Raw genomic sequence first — 21,160 nt, forward strand, 5'->3', positions numbered from 1 at the left:
TTCTAACTTGACAACAATATTTTTCATTGCAAGAACACAATTTTTATTTTAAATAAAATTCAAGAAAAGTTTATTTTTTTTTTTCGTTTCGAACACTGCATTTTCATTAGTAGGCACCATAGCCTTCAAAGTACTGTATGGCAGTGTCAAGTTAATGACTAAGCATTGACTGGTATGATGAAAGTGAAATGCTTTTCCTTAAGCTGTATGAGACCGACTTGGCTTGGTTCGTAGATCATTTCCTTCGTGCAAAATTCTCAATTTCAGTTTGACGGGGCTCTTCCAAAGCGTGCCAAGCGCGGCGTCAACATGAGCAACTATGTTATTATTCACAGCTGGCGCAAATGAGAGATTTTCACCCGCCATGTCACTAGCCGCGCAGATTGCGACTTCAGCCATACATTGTTTCATTGAGTAGCCACGGGGGTCACACAACACGATTTCTCCTTGCACCTCCCCTTTTTATGTTTCTCTTCTAGTTGACATCTTAATTTGTGTCACAAGTGCAACTAGTCTACATTTGAAAGAACCGCGTAGTCAGTGTGACGCCTTCGATTACTGGGGGGGGGGGGGCTGTCTATATTTTGTTTTTTCGTTACATTGCCTTTATTGGCATGCCTGCTATAAAATTGAGAGCAGGGCAAGTTGCTTCGGATGCACAATTGTAGAGGCGCACTACGCGCAAGTCAAAGAACAAGACTTGCGCCTTTGTGTCTCGTCGGTCTCGTTGTTTCACCTTTTCGCGTGTTTCGCGACATTTTTTTCAATCAGTGCCTATTAAGCGTGCGCCGTGTACCGTACGTTTTGTATTCCTCGAGTTCGCCCGCTCATAGCTTTTTTTTCTCTCTCTCTCTTTCCCTGTCGCGTGTTTCCGCAGCGTCCAGTCACGGAGGAGGTGGTGGCCGCTCGCCGCGCATCACGGAGCAACCGGTGGACGTGGTGGTGCGCAAGCACGAGCCGGTGACGCTCCGGTGCGGCGCCGACGGCGACCCTGCCCCGCGAATCGCGTGGTTCCACGACGGGCGACCCGTGCGCAACTCGGCCACGCGCATGGTCCTGCCCGAGGGACAGCTGTTCTTCCTGCAAGTGCAGCACAACCGCCGGGAACAGGACACCGGGCTCTACTGGTGCACGGCGACCAACGCGTTGGGCGCGGTCCGCTCCCGAAACGCCAGCGTCGAGCTCGCCGGTGAGTGGCCCCGCGGTGCCCCTTCTCGCGGCGAAAGAATGGGTGATGGTTTCTGCATGTGTGTGTGCGAGCCAAGGCTTCATTTGACATGTCTGCACTCGAGCACCTGGCGGGTTCATAGGCCTTGAAGCTCTGTTTCCTTGCGACGGCGAACAGGGACCGCGTGTATACTGCTATCGAAACGTCGCACGAACTGTTAGCTTCGCCAGTGCCTGTCATCTCTAACTTGACTACCGTAGCAGACGCTATACCGCGCGTGGTATCTGAAAAGTTGTTGTGGTTGGGACCATGCCGATAGAGGCGACTGACTTTACGAATGAAACACGCTGGCGTCTGCTGTACTTGTGCCCCTCGTCGTTACGTGCGTTGCAAACACTGTGCAGGAATTCTATACATTAGCTAAACAGCGGTAAATGTTCTACACATTTCTCGACCTACGAGCATTCGCTGAACGCCACGCGTTCCGCATTGTTCAAGGACACTTTGGACATGCTCAGCTTCCATCGTTATGCTGCCATGTATGTTTTTCATGCCGCTGTTTGGATCGCACCGCTGGTACGATCTGTTGGGAACTCGGCGCTGACGCCCGTGGTTGTACCTGGGTCGCAAGCCCCAAGGGTAGCGTTGGCCTGGCGGCCTGGGGTACAACTGGAAGCATCCGAAGGTCCCGGCAAAGCAAGAGTCGACTGGTAACAACGAAACAACTTGTTTATTTTAACATCGCAAAGAGTTGGCGGTCAGGTTTGACCGAAGTAGAGAGACGGGAGAGCACTTCACTCAACAGAAGAAATCGGAGCCCTCCTTTTTGGCGTCCGGGGGCAGCTGTTTTTATACTCTCGCAGTTGAGGGCAAGAAGGAACCCCTCAAAAGACGAGCACGTGAATGTACAATGGGCTAATGGTGACGCACACTGTCGTAGCGCTGCCGTAGCACCATGTCGAGCACGATCTCGTAGCACCCTGTCGTAGCGACGCCGTAGCACCATGTCGAGCACGATCTCGTAGCACCCTGTTGTGGCGCTGCCGGTCGGGCACAATGACTGTAATGAGAGGATGATCCCTGCTTTGGCATCGCCTGTTTCGGGCACAATGACTGGAATGAGAGGATGGTCCCTGCTTTGGCATCGCCTGTTTCGGGCACAATGACTGGAATGAGAGGATGATCCTTTGCGGTCGCATCGCCGCAGTCGCGCCTGGAAACACCTGCCGATGAGTGTTGCGGCGACGACGATCGGGCCAAAATGTCTGCCGCCCCGCCGCAGTCGCGCCGGCAAAACCACGTGTCGCAGGCGAAACGCAACAGACCGCCCCGCCGGGGGAAGGAGATCCCGATGGACAGGGGACTGCATCCGCTGTCCGGAGGGATGTCGCTCGATGATGCTCATAACCGAAGTCGGGCGTCCCTCGACGTTTCTTGAGCGCAGCGCACAGAGAAGGCCTCGTTCTCTCGTTCAGGTTCGCACGGGACACTGCAAAGTGACTTCGGGAGAGTTCACATTTTTGTTCTCGTTCCCGGCAAGCGTTAGAACTACGCTGAAACTCAACCGCTCAGTCAGCAAGCACGGCACAACCCTCACTAAGCCCTGCCAGGCTCTTTCCCCTTTTTATACCACTGCCTAGTTCCTTACAGTAGTCTAGCATCACTCAGAACGCGTCCACAAATTGAAAAATTGCACTAGAAAGCATATCATCACTTTGAAACACTAAACAAAAGCAATATGTTAAAAAAAAATCCTGCCTCAGGAAGAAAAACATCAGTAACAAACAATTTTGAGGCTGATTCCTACGTTAGGGGCTTCGACTTAAGCCATCGGCGTTACCGTTGAGACTCCCCTTTTTGTAACGCACCTCAAAGGAATATTGTTGTAAAGCGAGGCTCCAGCGCAGGAGGCGGCCATTTTTGGGAGAGATGGTCTGCAGCCATTGGAGAGGGCAGTGATCCGTCTCAATGATAAACCTCGAGCCGGCTAGATAGCATGACAATTTCTGAACGGCCCACACGAGACATGCACACTCTTTCTCGGTGGCGCTATACGCCTGCTCACGACTGGTCAGCTTACGACTAGCATACAGGACGGGGTGTTCTACTTCTCCCTTTTCCCGTTGGCACAGTACAACGCCCATGCCTCGCTCACTAGCATCGCACTGAACAATGAACCCTTTTGTATAGTCTGGCGATCGTAGCACAGGCTGGCTTGTTAGGGCATTCTTTAGGGCGCTAAAAGCTCTTTCCTTTGTCTCGTCCCAGACGACTGTTTGAGGCTCTGTCTTTCTTAGAGCATCCGTCAGGGGAGCCGCGATATCAGAGTACCTAGGGATGTACCTCTGATAGTAGCCGGCGACACCCAAGAACGACCGAATATCGGTCTTGGTGCGCGGTTGCGGAAAGTCTCGCACAGCGGCCACTTTTATTTCAGAGGGGCGGCGACGACCCTGACCAATCACGTGACCGAGGTAGACAACCTCGGCCTGTGCTAACTGGCACTTAGGGGCCTTGACTGTCAAGCCCGCTTCGCGCAGGCGGGTTAGCACTGCCCGCAAGTGTGCCATATGCTCAGACCAGGATGCGGAGAATATCGCTACGTCGTCTAGATACGGTAAAGCGAATTCTTGCTGTCCCCGCAACACTTTATCCATGAGACTTGAAAAACAGTATGGCGCGTTCTTCAAACCAAAACTCAACACTTTAGGACGGAATGTTCCCATTGGTGAAATGAACGCCGCATACCTACTAGCCTCTTCTGTAAGTGGAACCTGCCAATAACCCCTGACAAGATCTAGGGTGGAAATAAACTGAGCGCTACTAACTTTCTCAAGGCGCTCCTCGATGTTAGGGATCGGATAAATTTGATCCTTAGTGATGGAATTAAGCCTGCGGTAGTCGACGCAAGGACGAGGTTCCTTGCCCGGTACCTCAACTAAAATCAAAGGGGAGGTATAATCACTCTCACCTGCCTCAATAACACCGAGCTGTAGCATTTTCTTTACCTCAGCCTCCATAATATCGCTCTGGCGGGGTGACACCCGATACGCCTTGGATCGTACTGGCTCTGTGGAGGTAAGTTCTATATCATGAGTAAGTACAGAAGTCCTACCAGGCCTCTCAGAGAACAGACCTTGAAACTCTTGTAATAGCTGGTGTAGTTCGGTTTTCTGCTCAGGCGACAGCGGTGCTTTACTGATAAGGTCACTAATGACTTGACCGGTGTCTTCCCTGTTCGTCACTGAGCCTAGTCCCGGAAGCTCGACCGGAAGCTCTTCAGGAACGTTTACCATCATGCACACCACTGCTTCCCTTTGTCTATAAGGTTTGAGCAGATTACAGTGGTAAACTTGCTGTGCTTTCCGCTTTCCTGGCAGACTTACCACGTAGTTAACGTCCGACAGTTTCTGAACAATTCGTGCTGGGCCCTCCCACTGCACGTCTAGTTTGTTGTTTAGCGATGTGCGCAATATCATGACCTCATCGCCAACCTCAAAACGACGGGCCCTGGCTGTCCGATCATAATAAACCTTGGCCCTCTGCTGGGCCTTTGTCATTGCTTCACCTGACAACTCCTGTGCCCTTCTTAAGCGTTCGAGGAGCTTAAGCACGTACTCCACCACGACTGGGTCGTCGCCCCTACCTTCCCATGATTCTCGAAGCATGCGAAGCGGAGACCGAAGCGAGCGACCGTACACCAGTTCAGCTGGCGAAAACCCCGTAGCTGCATGCGGCGCGGTCCTTAATGCAAACATCACCCCAGGCAGACACAGCTCCCAGTCAGTTTGATGTTCAAAACACAAGGCTCTCAACACGCGCTTCATGACGGAGTGGAGCTTCTCAACGGAATTCGACTGTGGGTGGTACACTGAGCTGTGTAACAGCTTTACCCCACACCTTTCGAGAAAAGTTGTCGTCAAAGCGCTAGTAAACACTGTGCCCTGATCTGATTGGATTTCCGCAGGGAAACCAACTCGCGCAAATATGGACAGTAGTGCATTAACTATCTCAACTGAGCTGAGTTCTTTAAGCGGCACTGCTTCAGGGAACTTTGTCGCTGGGCAGATCACAGTCAAAATGTGTCTGTACCCCGTGGCTGTTACCGGCAGAGGTCCCACAGTATCAATAACGAGCCGTCTAAAAGGCTCCGTAATGATAGGTACCAATTTCAACGGCGCCCTCGATTTGTCCCCTGGTTTGCCCACCCGCTGACAAGTGTCACATGTCCTCACGAAATGGTCTGCGTCCCGAAAACACCCTGGCCAATAGTACTCTTGCAAGAGACGGTCCTTAGTTTTCTTAACTCCTAGGTGTCCGGACCACGAACCCCCGTGTGACAAGCGCAACAGATCCTGACGATAGCATTGAGGCACGACCAGCTGATCGAACTCCACTCCTCTGCGGTCTAGATACTTCCGGTACAGGACTCCACCCCTTTCCACAAAACGCGCAGTTTTCCTGGCGATACCTTCTTTGACATTGCAGCGCACGTTTTCCAGGCTGCCATCCTTTTTTTGCTCGGCTATCAAAGCCGACCGGCTGACTTTTAGCAACCTATCAAGTCCGTCTGACGTAGGTGCGATGAGCAAATCAGTAGATAGCTCTTCTAACTTTCCCGAATCGGGATTTCCCTCTCCAGTATCTGGCGCCTTCAACGCTACAGACTCAATTTTATTCTGTTCGGGCGTGCTCTGAATATCAGCTTGCTGCGCCTCTGACCCTCTTTCGTTGTTTGATAACGTCGGCCCCGCAACTACCGCCTTTGCAGCGAGCTCCCGAACCTTCGATCTGGTTAAGGCCTGAACACTAGCTTCACCAAACAAAAGCCCCTTCTCGCGCAGGAGGTGATCGGACCTGTTTGAAAATAGGTACGGGTACTGGGGTGGCAGCATAGATGACACTGCCGCCTCCGTCTCAAGCGCTCCGAAAGGTCCTTCAATAAGCACCTTTGCTACTGGCAGACACACGCTATGAGCTTCCACGGCTTGCTTGATCCAGGCGCACTCGCCCGTGAACATATGGGGTTCTACGTAAGACGGGTGAACTACATCCATCGTAGCTGCGGAATCGCGAAGCACTCGGCACTCTTTCCCGTTCACGAGGAGGTCTCGCATGTAAGGCTCGAGAAGCTTCATGTTCTCGTCAGTGCTGCCTATTGAAAAAAACACAACTTTTGGTGTTGTTTCCGGACACTGCGCCGAAAAGTGACCCGGCTTCTGGCACGTATAACAAACGCCCGCTCGCCTCATCTCGAACCGCGTTCTGCGTTTGGCTGCCGCCGTCTCTTTACGTCTGGTCGGACTGCTTTCACTCGCATCCGCACTACGCGTGTCCCCCTTTAATCTCATGGGCGTGAACTTCGGCCTCTCAAACTTCGAGCCAAATTCACCCTTTTGACCATCCTTAGCTCCGCGAGCCCGACGCGTCACAAACTCCTCGGCTAGCTCAGCGGCTTTAGCCACCGTACAAACGTCTGGCCTATCCAAGACCCAGTATCGCACGTTCTCCGGTAACCGACTATAAAACTGTTCTAGCCCGAAGCACTGCAGAACTTTATCGTGGTCACCAAACGCTTTCTCTTCTTTGAGCCACTCCTGCATGTTCGACATAAGCCTATACGCAAACTCTGTATATGACTCACTTTTGCCTTTCTCATTTTCCCGAAACTTCCGACGGAACGCCTCCGCAGACAGCCGGTACTTTTTTAGAAGACTCGATTTCACTTTGTCGAAATCCTCTGCCTCCTCTCTATCCAAGCGAGCGACTACGTCGGCCGCCTCGCCGGGTAACAAAGTGAGCAAGCGCTGTGGCCACGTTTCCCGAGAGAACCCCTGCTTCTCGCACGTTCGCTCAAAGTTAACCAGGAACAAACCAATGTCCTCTCCAAGCTTAAACGGCCGCATCAGGTCAGTCATTTTGAACAATACTCGTTCTCCTGCACCGTGTGCCTGACTTCCATTACGAGCGCGTTCCATCTCTACCTCGAGACGCTTCATTTCCAAAGCGTGTTCGCGCTCTTCTTTTTTCTCTTGTTGCTCTCGCTCCTTCTGTTCTTTACGTTCACGCTCTTCTTTTTCTTTCTGTTCTTTAAGTTCGCGCTCCTGTCTCTCCTTTTGCTCTTTAAGTTCGCGCTCCTGTCTTTTTGACCTCTCCTCAATAGTCTCAAGGCATTCCGACAGCTCGTCATCCTCAGCCTCTAACTCAAGAATAGTCCTTAGCAGTTCAGGTTTTCTGAGTTTGTCTGAGACATCCAGACCCAACTCTCTTGCAAGCTCCAACAATTTCGGTTTGCGCAACGACTTCAAATCCATGGCTGCTCTGAATGCTGCTTTCTCTACTGCTTACTATTGTCTTGCCGCAAACTAACCCGGCAGCAACGACAACCACAATTACCAGCTCTGTTTCTGACACTAACAAAAAGCCTGGCAAAGCTCAGAAGAAGAAAGTCCCGCACTCACCAAACCTCGCAGGCAGGAATTCCGCGCAGTCGTTCCGCTGCAGGCAACCAGTCGTCACACAGGGCTCGTTGCACTGCTCCCGGATCGTCGTTGAGCTGCTCAGCATACCGTCAACTGCATCTCTTCGCTGCTGGCCTCCGTTGTCGCGATCCCACCGCTGGCAACCAGTTGTTTGAAGTCGGAGGCGATCTCACCGCTGCCAACCAGATGTTTGGGATCGCACCGCTGGTACGATCTGTTGGGAACTCGGCGCTGACGCCCGTGGTTGTACCTGGGTCGCAAGCCCCAAGGGTAGCGTTGGCCTGGCGGCCTGGGGTACAACTGGAAGCATCCGAAGGTCCCGGCAAAGCAAGAGTCGACTGGTAACAACGAAACAACTTGTTTATTTTAACATCGCAAAGAGTTGGCGGTCAGGTTTGACCGAAGTAGAGAGACGGGAGAGCACTTCACTCAACAGAAGAAATCGGAGCCCTCCTTTTTGGCGTCCGGGGGCAGCTGTTTTTATACTCTCGCAGTTGAGGGCAAGAAGGAACCCCTCAAAAGACGAGCACGTGAATGTACAATGGGCTAATGGTGACGCACACTGTCGTAGCGCTGCCGTAGCACCATGTCGAGCACGATCTCGTAGCACCCTGTCGTAGCGACGCCGTAGCACCATGTCGAGCACGATCTCGTAGCACCCTGTTGTGGCGCTGCCGGTCGGGCACAATGACTGTAATGAGAGGATGATCCCTGCTTTGGCATCGCCTGTTTCGGACACAATGACTGGAATGAGAGGATGGTCCCTGCTTTGGCATCGCCTGTTTCGGGCACAATGACTGGAATGAGAGGATGATCCTTTGCGGTCGCATCGCCGCAGTCGCGCCTGGAAACACCTGCCGATGAGTGTTGCGGCGACGACGATCGGGCCAAAATGTCTGCCGCCCCGCCGCAGTCGCGCCGGCAAAACCACGTGTCGCAGGCGAAACGCAACACCGCATTTTCGGTGAACTTAAGATAGTGGAGGTGCTCTTACGCGGCGGAGTGTTGATGATCTCCGCTATAGAGAGGCATGCAAGAAAAAGCTGCTGAAGGTCTTGTGTGCCGTTATCACATGTAAAAGCGCTCTTTGCATGCCAAACATGAGTGGTTGTAGCGCAATAGATAAAAATGCTGGAGGACAAGACTTCGAGAAACAGTATATGACAGACTACAAGCAACAATCACAGGTTATCATGTACGTATAAGCTTCCACCATGAAGTCTGAAAAAAATAGGAGAAAGCTCAATTGCACATTTTGCTTCTGCATCGCTTCGAAAACGTTTGTCTTTGTTTCATTCCCCATAATTTGCGATAATTTGTTAAGCAGACGGAGAACAGTAACCAGACTTTAGCAATCGGTTGTATTCGAAGACACTAAATAACTCTTTTTCGAATTTGAATACGAATAGTTAGTGTGTAACATTCGATTCGTATTAAAAAGTTTGAATAGAATTCGCCCGCCCCTAATAATTTAATTTATTATCGCATTTACTTGGCGCAGCATACTATACTTTTGAGCTTTCATCAATGAGCTTCTCTCGCTTCCTTGCGACCCCGCCAAGCCATGTGCAGGTTATCGCTATTTTAATATAGTATTTGTTGCACCATAATTTTGTCTTGTATCCCTTCAATTTCGGCTTTTATTGTTTCTGCTATTCTTCATGAGACACGCATGTGGTTGTCGGCAGATTATAACACGTAGCATTCGCATATAGGTGCTGTGTTCTTGCACGTTGCCTTATTTTGTTTGTTTTGTGCTTTACTTCTTACAACGTCCGGTATTGTTAACATGCTTCGCCCAGAATGAAAAACGCAGCAATCTTGGGCTGTTCTACCGCGCTAGCTGTTGGTCAGCCACCTTGAGTTTGAATCGCTAAGCACCTTGTAAATACGCCGTTAAATGCACTTTCTACTAGCGTCTTGTCTTCGTTACAATGTCGTTGGCTTAATTAAAAGTTATAGCTAGGTTTAGCCTTGTGTCGGAACTCCGCGGGCGGTGTTCTAACTATACACGGGAACGTCATGTTGGCACGACGCAGCGCGAAAGGCGATTGCTGCTGATCAGACGAAACAGCGCTCTGGCAGCCACCATGCGTAGGAGGAGTTAACCATGCGTATCTCAACACTGGTGCGAGTTCCACCAGGGCCATCGAACGTCGATCATGCACGAGATAAGACCAACGAGTGAAAATATTAGATAAGGTTAGTTTGAGGAATACTTTGTTATTATTATTATTATTATTATTATTATTATTATTATTATTATTATTATTATTATTATTATTATTATTATTATTATTATTATTATTATTATTGTTATTATTATTATTATTACTTGTCTTGAAAACATATGTACACTAGACAGGGAGGGGAAGAGGAGGAGCAGTCTGGCAACTGCCACCGGAAGGGGCACAACGCCTGCCTACACTTCAGTAAGACATGTCGTGGGGCTAGTCAGCTCATAGACTCAGCAAAATTTTAAATTGCGCGAGGAAGACAGGACGTGAACAGCAACATATACGCACACACACACTGCGCTTTGTGTGTGCGTCTATGTTTCTGTTCGCGTCCTCTCTTCTTCGCACAGTTTAATATTTAGCTGAATCTACTCTACAGAAAGGTGGAGACAGAAACATAGAAACGGATGCTAGGAAGAAGGGGAGGGAAGAGGACAGAAGTGCAGGATAACAAACCTCGAAGAATTAACAAGAACACACACAGTACAGGTCACACACAGTATGGCCGATCACGGCAGGTCACGCCACTGAAGAATGTCGAAATAGAATAAATAGTGTCTGAGGAATTCCGTCAGCCAAAAACAGAAATTGGCTACAAACGTGAACCTAACTTTGTTTACTTTACAAAAGCAAGAAGAGCGCGACGCGCCTGATCGCGTCGAGACGCACAACTACTGGGGTACAAACATTAGTCGAGTGTATACACCGCAGGCCAAGGAGATGATAGTCCCTCACTAGTGACGTGTGCTGCGGAATGAAAGCGAGTCACTACAATATCAGGTGCTGAAGTGTCTCGTAGCAACCGCAAGACGTACACGATTGACTGGCCACACTTGCTTATCCGTATAAACGTACGCACACTTTCCATGCAGTGCATACACACACAACAGCCAAGTAGGAACGCTAGGGTTCTTACAGTGTACATTTATGCCAGCCGCAGAAGGCAAAATGTTGTCCTAGCTTCGCCACCGAGTCGCTTGAGTGAAGCGTTGACAACGCGTCCACTTGGGTTCTTCGTTTTTGTAGTGCGAATGCACTCCGCGAGTACGGAAACACTCTGTCAATCTGTGAGCGAGTCGCGCATGCGCCGTCGATAGTCATGCGCCATCGATAGTGGGACAGCATGATTACGGGTCTTGAGCGTCCACATAGTTGTTATCGCAATAAAGAGTATTCAGCAACTGGAGTTGTCTAAGTGTGCATACCACTAAATTTCACTCGGCCCACGCCCAAATTTATTCGGCCCACCCCCAAATTAACTAAGCCTACCCCCAAATTTCAAGTTGGCCCAGCCCCAAATTTCAGTTGGCCCACCCCCACTAAAGGCTTCCCCATGCATTCTCTATGGAGCCCTATATATCTCTATGGGAATGCGTAAATCTGATTAGAATAGTATTCTCTCGGACAATGTTTGTTTAGGTTTCAATTGTTCCTTATCGCTTATGAAGCTACCAATCATCTACATTTACACGATTATATCGCTTAAATGTCTTAACTTCGTAAACTACGAATTCTTGTGCAAATACAAGGCACTATACTTTTCGCGTGACAGACAGGTTTTACTGGGTACTCGCCAAAGAATGCTTACGCATTAAAAAGCAAAGCTCAATTGGAGCAATGTAGCGTTCTGCCTACGTTCACTGAGTATAACATACAAGGTGGACCTTCTGCTTCAGTATGACATAAGATCATTACGTCACTAGCGTGACGGAATGTTATGCTGCGCACTACCGTCGCTTCGATCTCCTGGAGCAAGTGCGTGTGCAGTAATTTATCTATTGTGCAAAGCCCACAAAAAGTACGCCAATGTGGGTGTTGCTATGTAGTTCTCGTTAAAGGCTGAGAAAAAGTGATACGCGCTGCGCGCGCCAAATGTTCCGAATAATCCCTGTGACGTAAAACTCGAAACTGTCAGTTTCCAAACAGGATATGTCTTGCGCTTACAGAAGTGCGAAACCTGCGCAAGACTGAGTGGCACGCAAAGACGAGGCAGTTCAATTGACTTTATTTGACCACCAGAAAAAAAAAAACAGTAAATTGAGCATGTGTATATAGTGGCGGGCAGAATGGGCAGTGACAACGAACAGTAACCACCCATACCGGTTCGTTGACCAAGCCAAACACTTCGGTCATGTTGAGAGTGTAGCAGCAGCAGCAATGCACGAAACTAAAGTTGTCGTGCAAAAAGGCTAACACCCAATCAATAACTACATCGGTAGGCAGTGCGGAGAGAGCCTAGCACATTATCTCTGAATGTTCACCAAGTAAATTGAAATGCGACCACACACCCACCCACGCCAGCACAAGTAGGTACATGCACAAACACGTGCATTCGCGCACAGTCGGAGCCAACGCGTGCGTAGGTTGGCGTTTTACGGTGTCGCCCGCGACACGTCGCGACCGCGCGACAAGACCGCGCGTATAATCGGCGCTCAAAATAGTCGCGTGTATCGTACGAACGGGGATTGCCGCGTGGCGCCTTGGTCAGATTCAGCACCGACAACAAGGGGGAAAGAGAGAGAGGGAGAGAGAACACAGTGCCCCCGAAGCGGACGGCTGGCCTTCGTGCCATTAATGAGCGCCGACGGCTTCGATAAGCGGGCAGGCGTAAAAGCGGCTTCGAACTCGGACGCCCTTCTCGTGTTGTACGCGGTCGTTGCGATCGGGGGCTTTTTTACGACGCCGCCGGTGACGACCTGGCTGACTGCCTGCCGCTGCTGCCTTTGGTCGCGGTCATCGGTACCTTCAGACGCCCACTCCTGGACGGGCCGCTGCCCTAATCTGGTTCGGCATCCTTGCCGCGAGAGCTTGTCCTGCGCGCGGATAGGGGACGTGAATACGCGAGCGTATACCGGAACAGCTCGTTCTGAAAAAAAAAAAGAAAAGAAAGGCGATTCGCCCAGTGCGAACGTCGCGAATGCCGCCAGACGCCTCGCGTATCTTTCATGCGCCGACACCGCGAGACGTCGGCGCCAGGGAGTCGCCGCGTGGGACGAGCCGACGCGAGAAATAGCCGTGCTCGACAAGCTCAGGTCAGTGTCTCAAGAAACGTAGCGGTCGTCGATCCTTCTTCCGACCTTCTTTCGGACGGTCGCAACAGCACAAAACAAACGACTCCAAACCAGCACACAAGTAAAGTGCTGGGTTTTCTAGACTTAGCGTGGATGCTGGCACTGAGGTGCAATGCTGCATCGACATCGAAATACCCCGCCAGATATCAGCTGTATTCGTTGAAGACTATAAGCGGCCAGGACAGCTAGAGAGAAAAGCGAAACTACTTCATTTGAATACGAGAGTGGGGGTTAAAACTGCACGGTGGAAGACGAAGTCGGGGTAAATGTTAGCGATAACCTGACAGGTTGGTTTCCCGCGCTATGAGAAAGATAAGCACTGGAACCTCGGCGTATACGTGGGCTGGTTACAGGTCGGCTATTTGAGCGAGATATGCGAATATGCGTTCATGCTGGTAACATTTTAAAGCCACCACCAGACATCGCGCTTGGGCCCAAAACAGCCAGTTGCATTACGGGCATGCGTTTCAGATTGTTGCCCTCTTCCGGGTGAAACAATTTTGCAACGCTCTGTGAGAAAAGCCGAAGCACAGGAAACCTGGTGAAGTCAGATGGCGAAGGCAAAGTGCAGAAATGCAGTGGGCACCTTTTCATCGGCCGTGTTCTTATGTCAGGAAGCTTCACTCCTGGGAGAAACTGCGGAAATGGCGATCCAGTTGGTATATTTTGGGCATCATCCTCGACTGGAAAAAAAGTTCAGGTCACAAGGCATGGGTCTACGCCACTTCAAGTGCTACATAGTGCATCATATTAAGAGTATACAGGGCGGAAATCTTGCGCTATGGTCTGCATAGATAACGGCTTCTCTAGCATGAGGGCTATAACAGCATGGAAGGCAAATGATGCTTAATGGACGTATTAGCGCATGGATGGGTTAGCGCACTAAAACAAAGAAAAACAAGCATTAACAAATAACCACTCCATGCAAAGGTGTGTTTAAACATGATGTGCTGTAGCGTGAAAGACACGACGCAAGGCGGTGTAAACCGCACAGGAAACGCAGTATGCTTCATTTTTGTTTTGGTTTACTCTAACGTTACGCCTTGTCTTTCGTGCTACAGCACACCATGTTCTATCGGAACACGCTGGCCAAATATTATGTTCTGCTGTTTGTTTGTTAAAGGACATCAACACTGAAATTGGGCCATGAGACCAAGAACACTTATGGCTTTACCAGACTAGTTGCTTGCGTCTCTTGCAAAAGGAAAGAAATATGGAAAGAGAGGGATGACGGAAGACAGAAAGAGATGGAGAAAGAAATAAAGACAAATAAACAAAGTAAAAATGCCGAAAATCACATGCGATCGCATGATCAACGCCCGTGCACAGAGCCGACGTCTATTGCGCAGCGAGTGCCAGCCATCAGCTAGGAGCGAGCCGGCGTGCGCGCACTGCTGCGTAATTTATGAGACGGCCGAGCTCGTACTGTTGCTCCGACCTCAGAGGTTTTCTTGCGTTCCTTTGTTTTCATTTCGCTGACTTTTTCTTTCCTTCTTTCTTTCTTATTTCCTTCTTTCTTTTTTCTTTCTATCGCGCCTGCACCTCCGCGTGAAATATGAGGCCAATCAGTGAGCAGCAGCGAAGAACATTAGCGTGTCCGCCATCTGCGTACATGCAGGACGCTGCAAGGACCCAGCGAATGGAAATGGGCCCGCATCTTGTGGCTCGCGTTTATCTGCCCGAATTTACCTGATTGCTTCGCGCGTCTCATACGTTACGTTAGTCACTCCGCGCGTGTGGCTTATTTTTACGTTGAAGGCTTCTCGCTTTTTTTTGCTTGCACCTAGCGATTTATTTTATTTCGAGGATTTCTTTTCGAGGATGTATACCGTCTTACCGATGGTATGCAGATACCGCAATGTCATGTTTATCAGCCAAATTTGTCTCGAGACCAGGCACTGATTGCTCGACAAAGGGAAGTGGGCCTTAGGAGAACTTCGTGCTTCATGGCGTAGCCCACACACCTGTGATCATCTGGACCTACGTGGAATCGGCAACAGAGAACACCGGAACTTGCGTTAAATGCCCAGCTGCTGCGCCCAGTTTGTTGCCCACTTGCGTTCAGCGCCAGCGCTAACGTGAACACTAGGGATGCACTTGACGAGCATGCTCATGTCAGAAGTACTTTTGTCGAACTTCTCCAGGTCGTACTTGGTCGACTTGAACTTATTCAAGTCGTACGCTGCTTGTTGAAACTCGTCGGCGGGTGCGACAAGTGACAAATATGTCACCGTTGATCACGACGCGACGATGGAATCGTAACTAACGATCAGCGACGTCTTCTAGGGCGGAAAGGACGCAAATGTCAACGAAGGCGGTAGAGATGAAAATCCCGCTAACGAACCGAGAATTCTGACGAAAAAGGGCGCTAGCAGTCATCGACCATATGCGCCTTTACTTTGCGTAGCTCCTGCTGTTACTGTGGTTCAGCAAGGTTGGCCGCAGCCGCACATTATTTAAGACAAAGCGCCCAGACAAAAGGAAATAAAGAAATTACGACTTATTTCAATGTCGCTGTTGAATTCATGTCAGCACTTTGTCACTTTGTCAAATAAAGGTTTTCTGTTGTAGTGCGTGCTTAGTCCGCTTTACTGTGAGTGGCTCGGTGAGCAACCTCTACATCGAAAAAAGTTTTCTGTTGTAGTGCGCGTTGTAGCCTGCTTTATTGTGAGTGGCTCGGCGAGTGACCTTTACATCGAAGTGACCTGTATAACGAATGATTTTGGAAGTGCCGAGCATTTTATTCTAGAAGACGCTTCACTGTATTTGATGGCGCTTATACTGCAACTGAGCAGTATACGGGATCCAAGCAGAGGCTATAACGAGTCACATATTTCACGAGTGCGAGAAATTCCTCGAAAGGGCGTTGACTCGCGCGGAATGCTGAAGAATAAACGACAACGGTGGGCCTCTTCCTGACATGCATGGCTGGAGAGAAAGGAAGGCAGTGGATATTGGCGTTCTTTAATTTAATGAAAGAAAGCTCAACAGAGAAAACAATGACTTAGGGAGCAATTCAAAGAGCAAAGTATGCCGGTGAAATGGTAGTAACTCGCCGAGAAAAAGAGAAAAAAAAGAACAGCTGTACAGAAGAGAGCGCACATTAGGGAGTCTCTGGCAGAGTGAAATATTTCGCTAATTTCAAAAGCGACGGTGCTTCTAGAGAGGCCGCAGGGGGATCCACGGTTCTAGCCTTCAACGGTGCGCCGAATCGCACGCCTACAGCACCGAGGGTGCTAAGGCAACCGCCTCAGATTTACGGCGTTAGAGAAACGGCGGGAGGAGGAACGGGATACGAGCCAAGAAAACGAAAATCGCCCTCACTGAGCTGAAATTTGGCGCTAGATAAAATGGGAGGGACAGCTTTCTGCGTGTTGTTTTGTGCTTCTCTTGCTCCTCTTGCTCTTCCTTGCGTACTTACGCACTTATATGGTTGTCTAACGGACCGCGGGGCCCCAAAACGATATTAATAGGCTTACGCGACGTGGCCCGCGATCTCAGTATGAACAGCCTCACCGGATTCTCGAAGAAAGCTGTCTGTACTCCGAGGGTTTTATCTTGAACACAGCAACGTTTTCTACATTTTCATAAGTCGTTTTTTTTTTTCAGATATTTGGTTTATGCTCGTATGTATGGGTTGGAAGTATGGAAACGAAACGTCAGTAAGAGAGGGAGGGGGGGGGGGGGGGGTCTGCGTGGAGTAGGAAGGCGGGTGCGCCCTCACTTAAAGAGACACTATAAAGAAACATGAGCTAACCTGCATTTGTAAATTACTCTCTTATAATACCGCAAGAACACCACTTTTACCACGAGGAGACGCTTGGTAAACCAGGAAACAGGCATGAACTAAAAGGCGGGTGTCCACGCCACCTTGGAATACTCGCACCAGCACGCCATGACGTCAGAAATTTTTGCGGCGTCAGCTAGGTCCTAGCTATTTCTTTATTGGTAAAAATGGACTAAATTGTGTTCTAAAGGAGCCAAAGACTGAACATGGCCAGTTTCGGCAACTTTCATCGAGCCCAACGCGATCCAAATACGAATGTTAATTTGAAATCCGTGGCGTCACGTTGACGTACGTGTTCTGTGGCTTCAGCGCGGAATTAAAAAAAAAAACTTTTACATTCAGTTACTTCTCTCATACTCAACCTATTAACGCGAAATGAATCCCACTAGAGTTCTCAAACGATACTTTATCAGTGTAAAGTGCGTTAGTGTTTTGCTTTAGTGCCCCTTCAACTTCTTGAGGCTTACTTAACGACGATATGTCTTGATTGCGCTTGCCACGGCACTTTCGCGGCTCCCGTCGTGGTACAAGAGCAGCACCGATAACTAAAGTCTACGCGTATCCAGCGCCGTAGGACTGACTCCGCCGCGTATTTAAGACTGGCCTCGTACTTACTGGACTATCCGTGATAGGCCACGTGCTGTGTCAAGCCAAAATCCGAAATCAGCGAACATTAGAATTTTCACTGAGAAGAGACTAGCAGGTGAGTTAGTCTGCAAGGTGAGAAATCGCCCATTGTCTCACTAAGAGAGATTTACCTTCTTCCGGGTCTTTCACAAAGAACCTGACAGTCAGTTCTGAAAGAAATCAAACGTCGTCTTTTCACTAGCTAGGTACCACAGTGACATTCAATCTACGTTCGTCTATGATAATAAGAAATGGACTCCAATGATCTCCAGCTTCACCTTGGCTCGCCTGGGATTATATCTTTGTACTACCGATGTAAGAACTTAAGCTTGTGGAGGCGTTGGTCGATGCTCTTCTGAATTCATAAAGCGCAGCGCTGGACAGTATGGTTACATGCGGGTGGAAAAAACCATGCTGCATCATACGACGATAGGCTTTATCGCTACTTGCTTCGAAGGCGCTGATTTCAATATCGACCATTTTCTAAGCGGCCCCGGTAACGGGCCACCGTAACCGTTAACAGACTGGCGAGAAATTTCAGAGAACTCAGGGTTATGAGTTCGGTAGGGCCCCTTTAGAAACGCCTCCATGGAACAATAGTTTGTCGATCTCTATAGCACTAACATTGTGGCACTTGCGGCATAGACGTTGCCAATGTGTTAGTACGCAGATGAGGAGGCGGCGTTATTGACCGCTCAATACGTCGACCTCAGAGGACGACAGACGTTGATTACTGGACGCAAAACCAAACGCCGCTGCTACTGGCTTCGCCCCACCGTCACGCTTCGCTCATACAAGAAAACCCCGTGGCCAAGGACCTCCTTGTCCGTGGCCGACCATTGCCGCGTGGGCCTCGTCCAACTCAAAACGCCATTGCTAAATGGAAAGAAAGAGGACGAACCTTCCTTTCTTATTGCTTCTTGTGTATTCCGTAGAGCGCTCGCAGCGCGGCCCATCAGAAGCTCGCACACACGCAAACGCCATGGGAAAATGGAAGAATGTGTGCGCCCCTCTCGAAGGGGCCGATGCGGGAGGTGGCTGTCGGTGGCCGGCAATTAATTGCGCCTAATTGGTGCTCCCAAAAAACGTCGGCCCACACGATTCACGCGCAGACCAGCCCACCAGGGCGCGCAGTGGAAGAAAGATAATGTTTCTTTCTTTCTCTACTTTCTTTTGTTTCTCTTCTTTTTTTTTTTCACCCAGGGACACGAAGCACCGTGTGTGCTCGTGTCCGCTGGCTCGCAGGGGCTGACTGCACCCGCAGCTGTCGTTATGCTTTCCACACACGTAGAACACGATGTCCAGGCACGCAAAAAACACACACACACGAACGGGCCCGAAACTCACGCCCCCTAGGTCGACGGCGGGGGCTCGTTCGCGGAGGGTGGCTAGAGCGACGGACCTCGGCACTCGAGCTCGCAGCCCGCGACCCCCTCCCCAATTCGGGCCCGCCGCTCGTGGCCCACGCACCGAATCTGGCCTTCCGAAACGCGAGCGCGCAGGAAATTGCGATCGTATAGTAGAAAGGTCGCGGCCGCGCTTGTGCTACAAAACAGGCCGGGCACTCCATCTGCTGCACCGATTTCGCCCCCCCCCTCCCTTCTTTTCTTCTATGTGTGAGCTGCGTTATATAGGAGGAACAGGAAGGAGTGCTGAACGAGAAGGGGAGGCAGTGTTGTGGCGGCCGCGCTCTTTCTGCCCTATACCAGGAAGGCGGCACTCACCCTGGCCACCGACTGTCCGGCGACAACGCCTGCGGGCGGGCACACGAACGTACATCAAAGGACTATCACGCTCATCAGGAAAGGCGTGTCTCCGCCCGCGCGTGGTCCGATCTCGGGCGTTCGTGCTAGGCTCGCATACGAGTCGCGAATCTCCCAGATGTGTTCTTTTCTCTCTTTCTTTTTTTGTTGTTCCTCTATGCCGGGTGCCTCAGCGTGTAGTCCGATGGGTGCGCGAAGCCTCGCGCGCGCTCCAAGGGGCAAGTCTCCTGACGTGTACGCAAACAAATACTATACGTTCGTGGACGAGGGATATTCATCATACACGCGGTCAGCCACGCGGAGGTTGCGCCCTCGCTTAGAATGCGAGTCGCGTTTCTCGTGCGGCACGCCATGCGCGTGTAGATACCAACACACACACACACCGCCGCCGCCGCCCAGCACTGATATTCTTCCACCCTTGCTTTCAAGCAACGCCGCTATCTCTTGAGGCGGAGGGCGCTGCCGAGCGCTTCGAGTCTCGTTTAATTAGCGTTCGCTCGCGTCTTTGCCGACGACTGCAACCCTCGGGCGATTGGCGCGGCTAAGTATACACGTCCAAGCTGCGCGGAACGAGAGGCCTCTTCCAGCTGAGAATTACGGCGTCCCTCGAACGCTCTCGTTTGTGCGATGGGGCGTGTGCCGCATGCCGTTCGCTCAGAGGCGTTTATAGCAGGGACGCTTGTTTCTTTTCACGACACATTTAGCAGGCTGTGAGAAATCCGAGGCCTATGCTATTTTACGGGCCAGCTGGAGAGGACCGGTCATTTGCATATAGCAGATACGCTTGTATACGGTTGTAGCTTTATGCTTACAGGCGGTGTTGTCGGCCCTCTAGGATTTCTTTATAGCCTTACGTGGGTGTCCGATGGGGGCCTCGAACTGGGGAAGCATTGCACAGTGAGTCGGTCGACGACCGAGACTTGTCGCGCGCTCGTCCGCACCTGTTCGAAAAGAAAAAGAAGAAATGCTACACACCCGAAACTTCAGAGCTCGACGAGAGTCTTGCAGTTTGGCGTGGTGCAGCGCATTCGTGATGTGACATTCATGCGTATGGCAGTCATGGCTTAGGATAACGTTATGCCCGTATTTGCACCCGGCAGTGTCCAATTACACTCTGCGAGCGAGCGAGCGAGCGAGCGAGCGAACGAACGAACGAACGAACGAACGAACGAACGAACGAACGAACGAACGAACGAACGAGCGAGCGAACGAACGAACGAACGAACGAACGAACGAACGTACGAACGAACGAGCGAGCGAGCGAGCGAGCGAACGAACGAACGAACGAACGAACGAACGAACGAACGAACGAACGAACGAACGAACGAGCGAGCGAGCGAGCGAGCGAACGAACGAACGAACGAACGAACGAACGAACGAACGAACGAACGAGCGAGCGAGCGAACGAACGAACGAACGAACGAGCGAGCGAGCGAGCGAGCGAACGAACGAACGAGCGAGCGAACGAGCGAGCGAGTGAACGAGCGAACGAACGAGCGAACGAACGAACGAACGAACGAACGAACGAGCGAGCGAGCGAGCGAGCGAACGAACGAACGAACGAACGAGCGAGCGAACGAACGAACGAACGAACGAACGAACGAACGAACGAACGAACGAGCGAGCGAGCGAACGAGCGAACGAACGAACGATTATTATTATATTATTATTATATTATCCTCAAGCGAATGTATTATAGCTGAACGTAGAAAAAAACCACCATGAGGGTGTTGTGGCTTTGGCTAAACCCCAGAGGTGTGGCATAAAATTCCGGCCATGGCGGTCGCATTTCGTGGGAGGGGCAAGAGGAAGGGGATCCAAAGAACACCCGTGCACCGTGCATTGGCTGCGTATTACAGCACGAGGGGTGGTCAAAATTAATTCGGAGTGCGTCAAATTGACATCGTAGTTTTGGCGCGTAAAACATAAGAACTTCTTTTTTGGGCAAAAGAGAAGCGCCACTTGCTCGCACACCTTCACAAGGAAACTGGTATTTCACCTCGTTTGCCTACTTGCTAAGACGAA

The 21,160-nt window shown here is 50.5% G+C and overlaps 1 protein-coding gene across 4 annotated transcripts in view; it reads left to right on the forward strand.

The window, feature by feature from the left end:
* The window catches only part of LOC142583193 (roundabout homolog 1-like), a 194,747-nt gene that overhangs the window by 101,498 nt on the left and 72,089 nt on the right, over positions 1-21,160 (forward strand). For all 4 annotated transcript variants that reach the window (XM_075693548.1, XM_075693549.1, XM_075693551.1 and 1 more), the window contains exon 2: positions 878-1,189. In XM_075693548.1, coding sequence (XP_075549663.1) covers positions 878-1,189 — 312 coding nt within the window. The remainder of the gene's footprint in view (positions 1-877; positions 1,190-21,160) is intronic.

This window comes from Dermacentor variabilis, chromosome 5, assembly GCF_050947875.1.
Source record: "Dermacentor variabilis isolate Ectoservices chromosome 5, ASM5094787v1, whole genome shotgun sequence".
NCBI lineage: Eukaryota > Metazoa > Arthropoda > Arachnida > Ixodida > Ixodidae > Dermacentor > Dermacentor variabilis.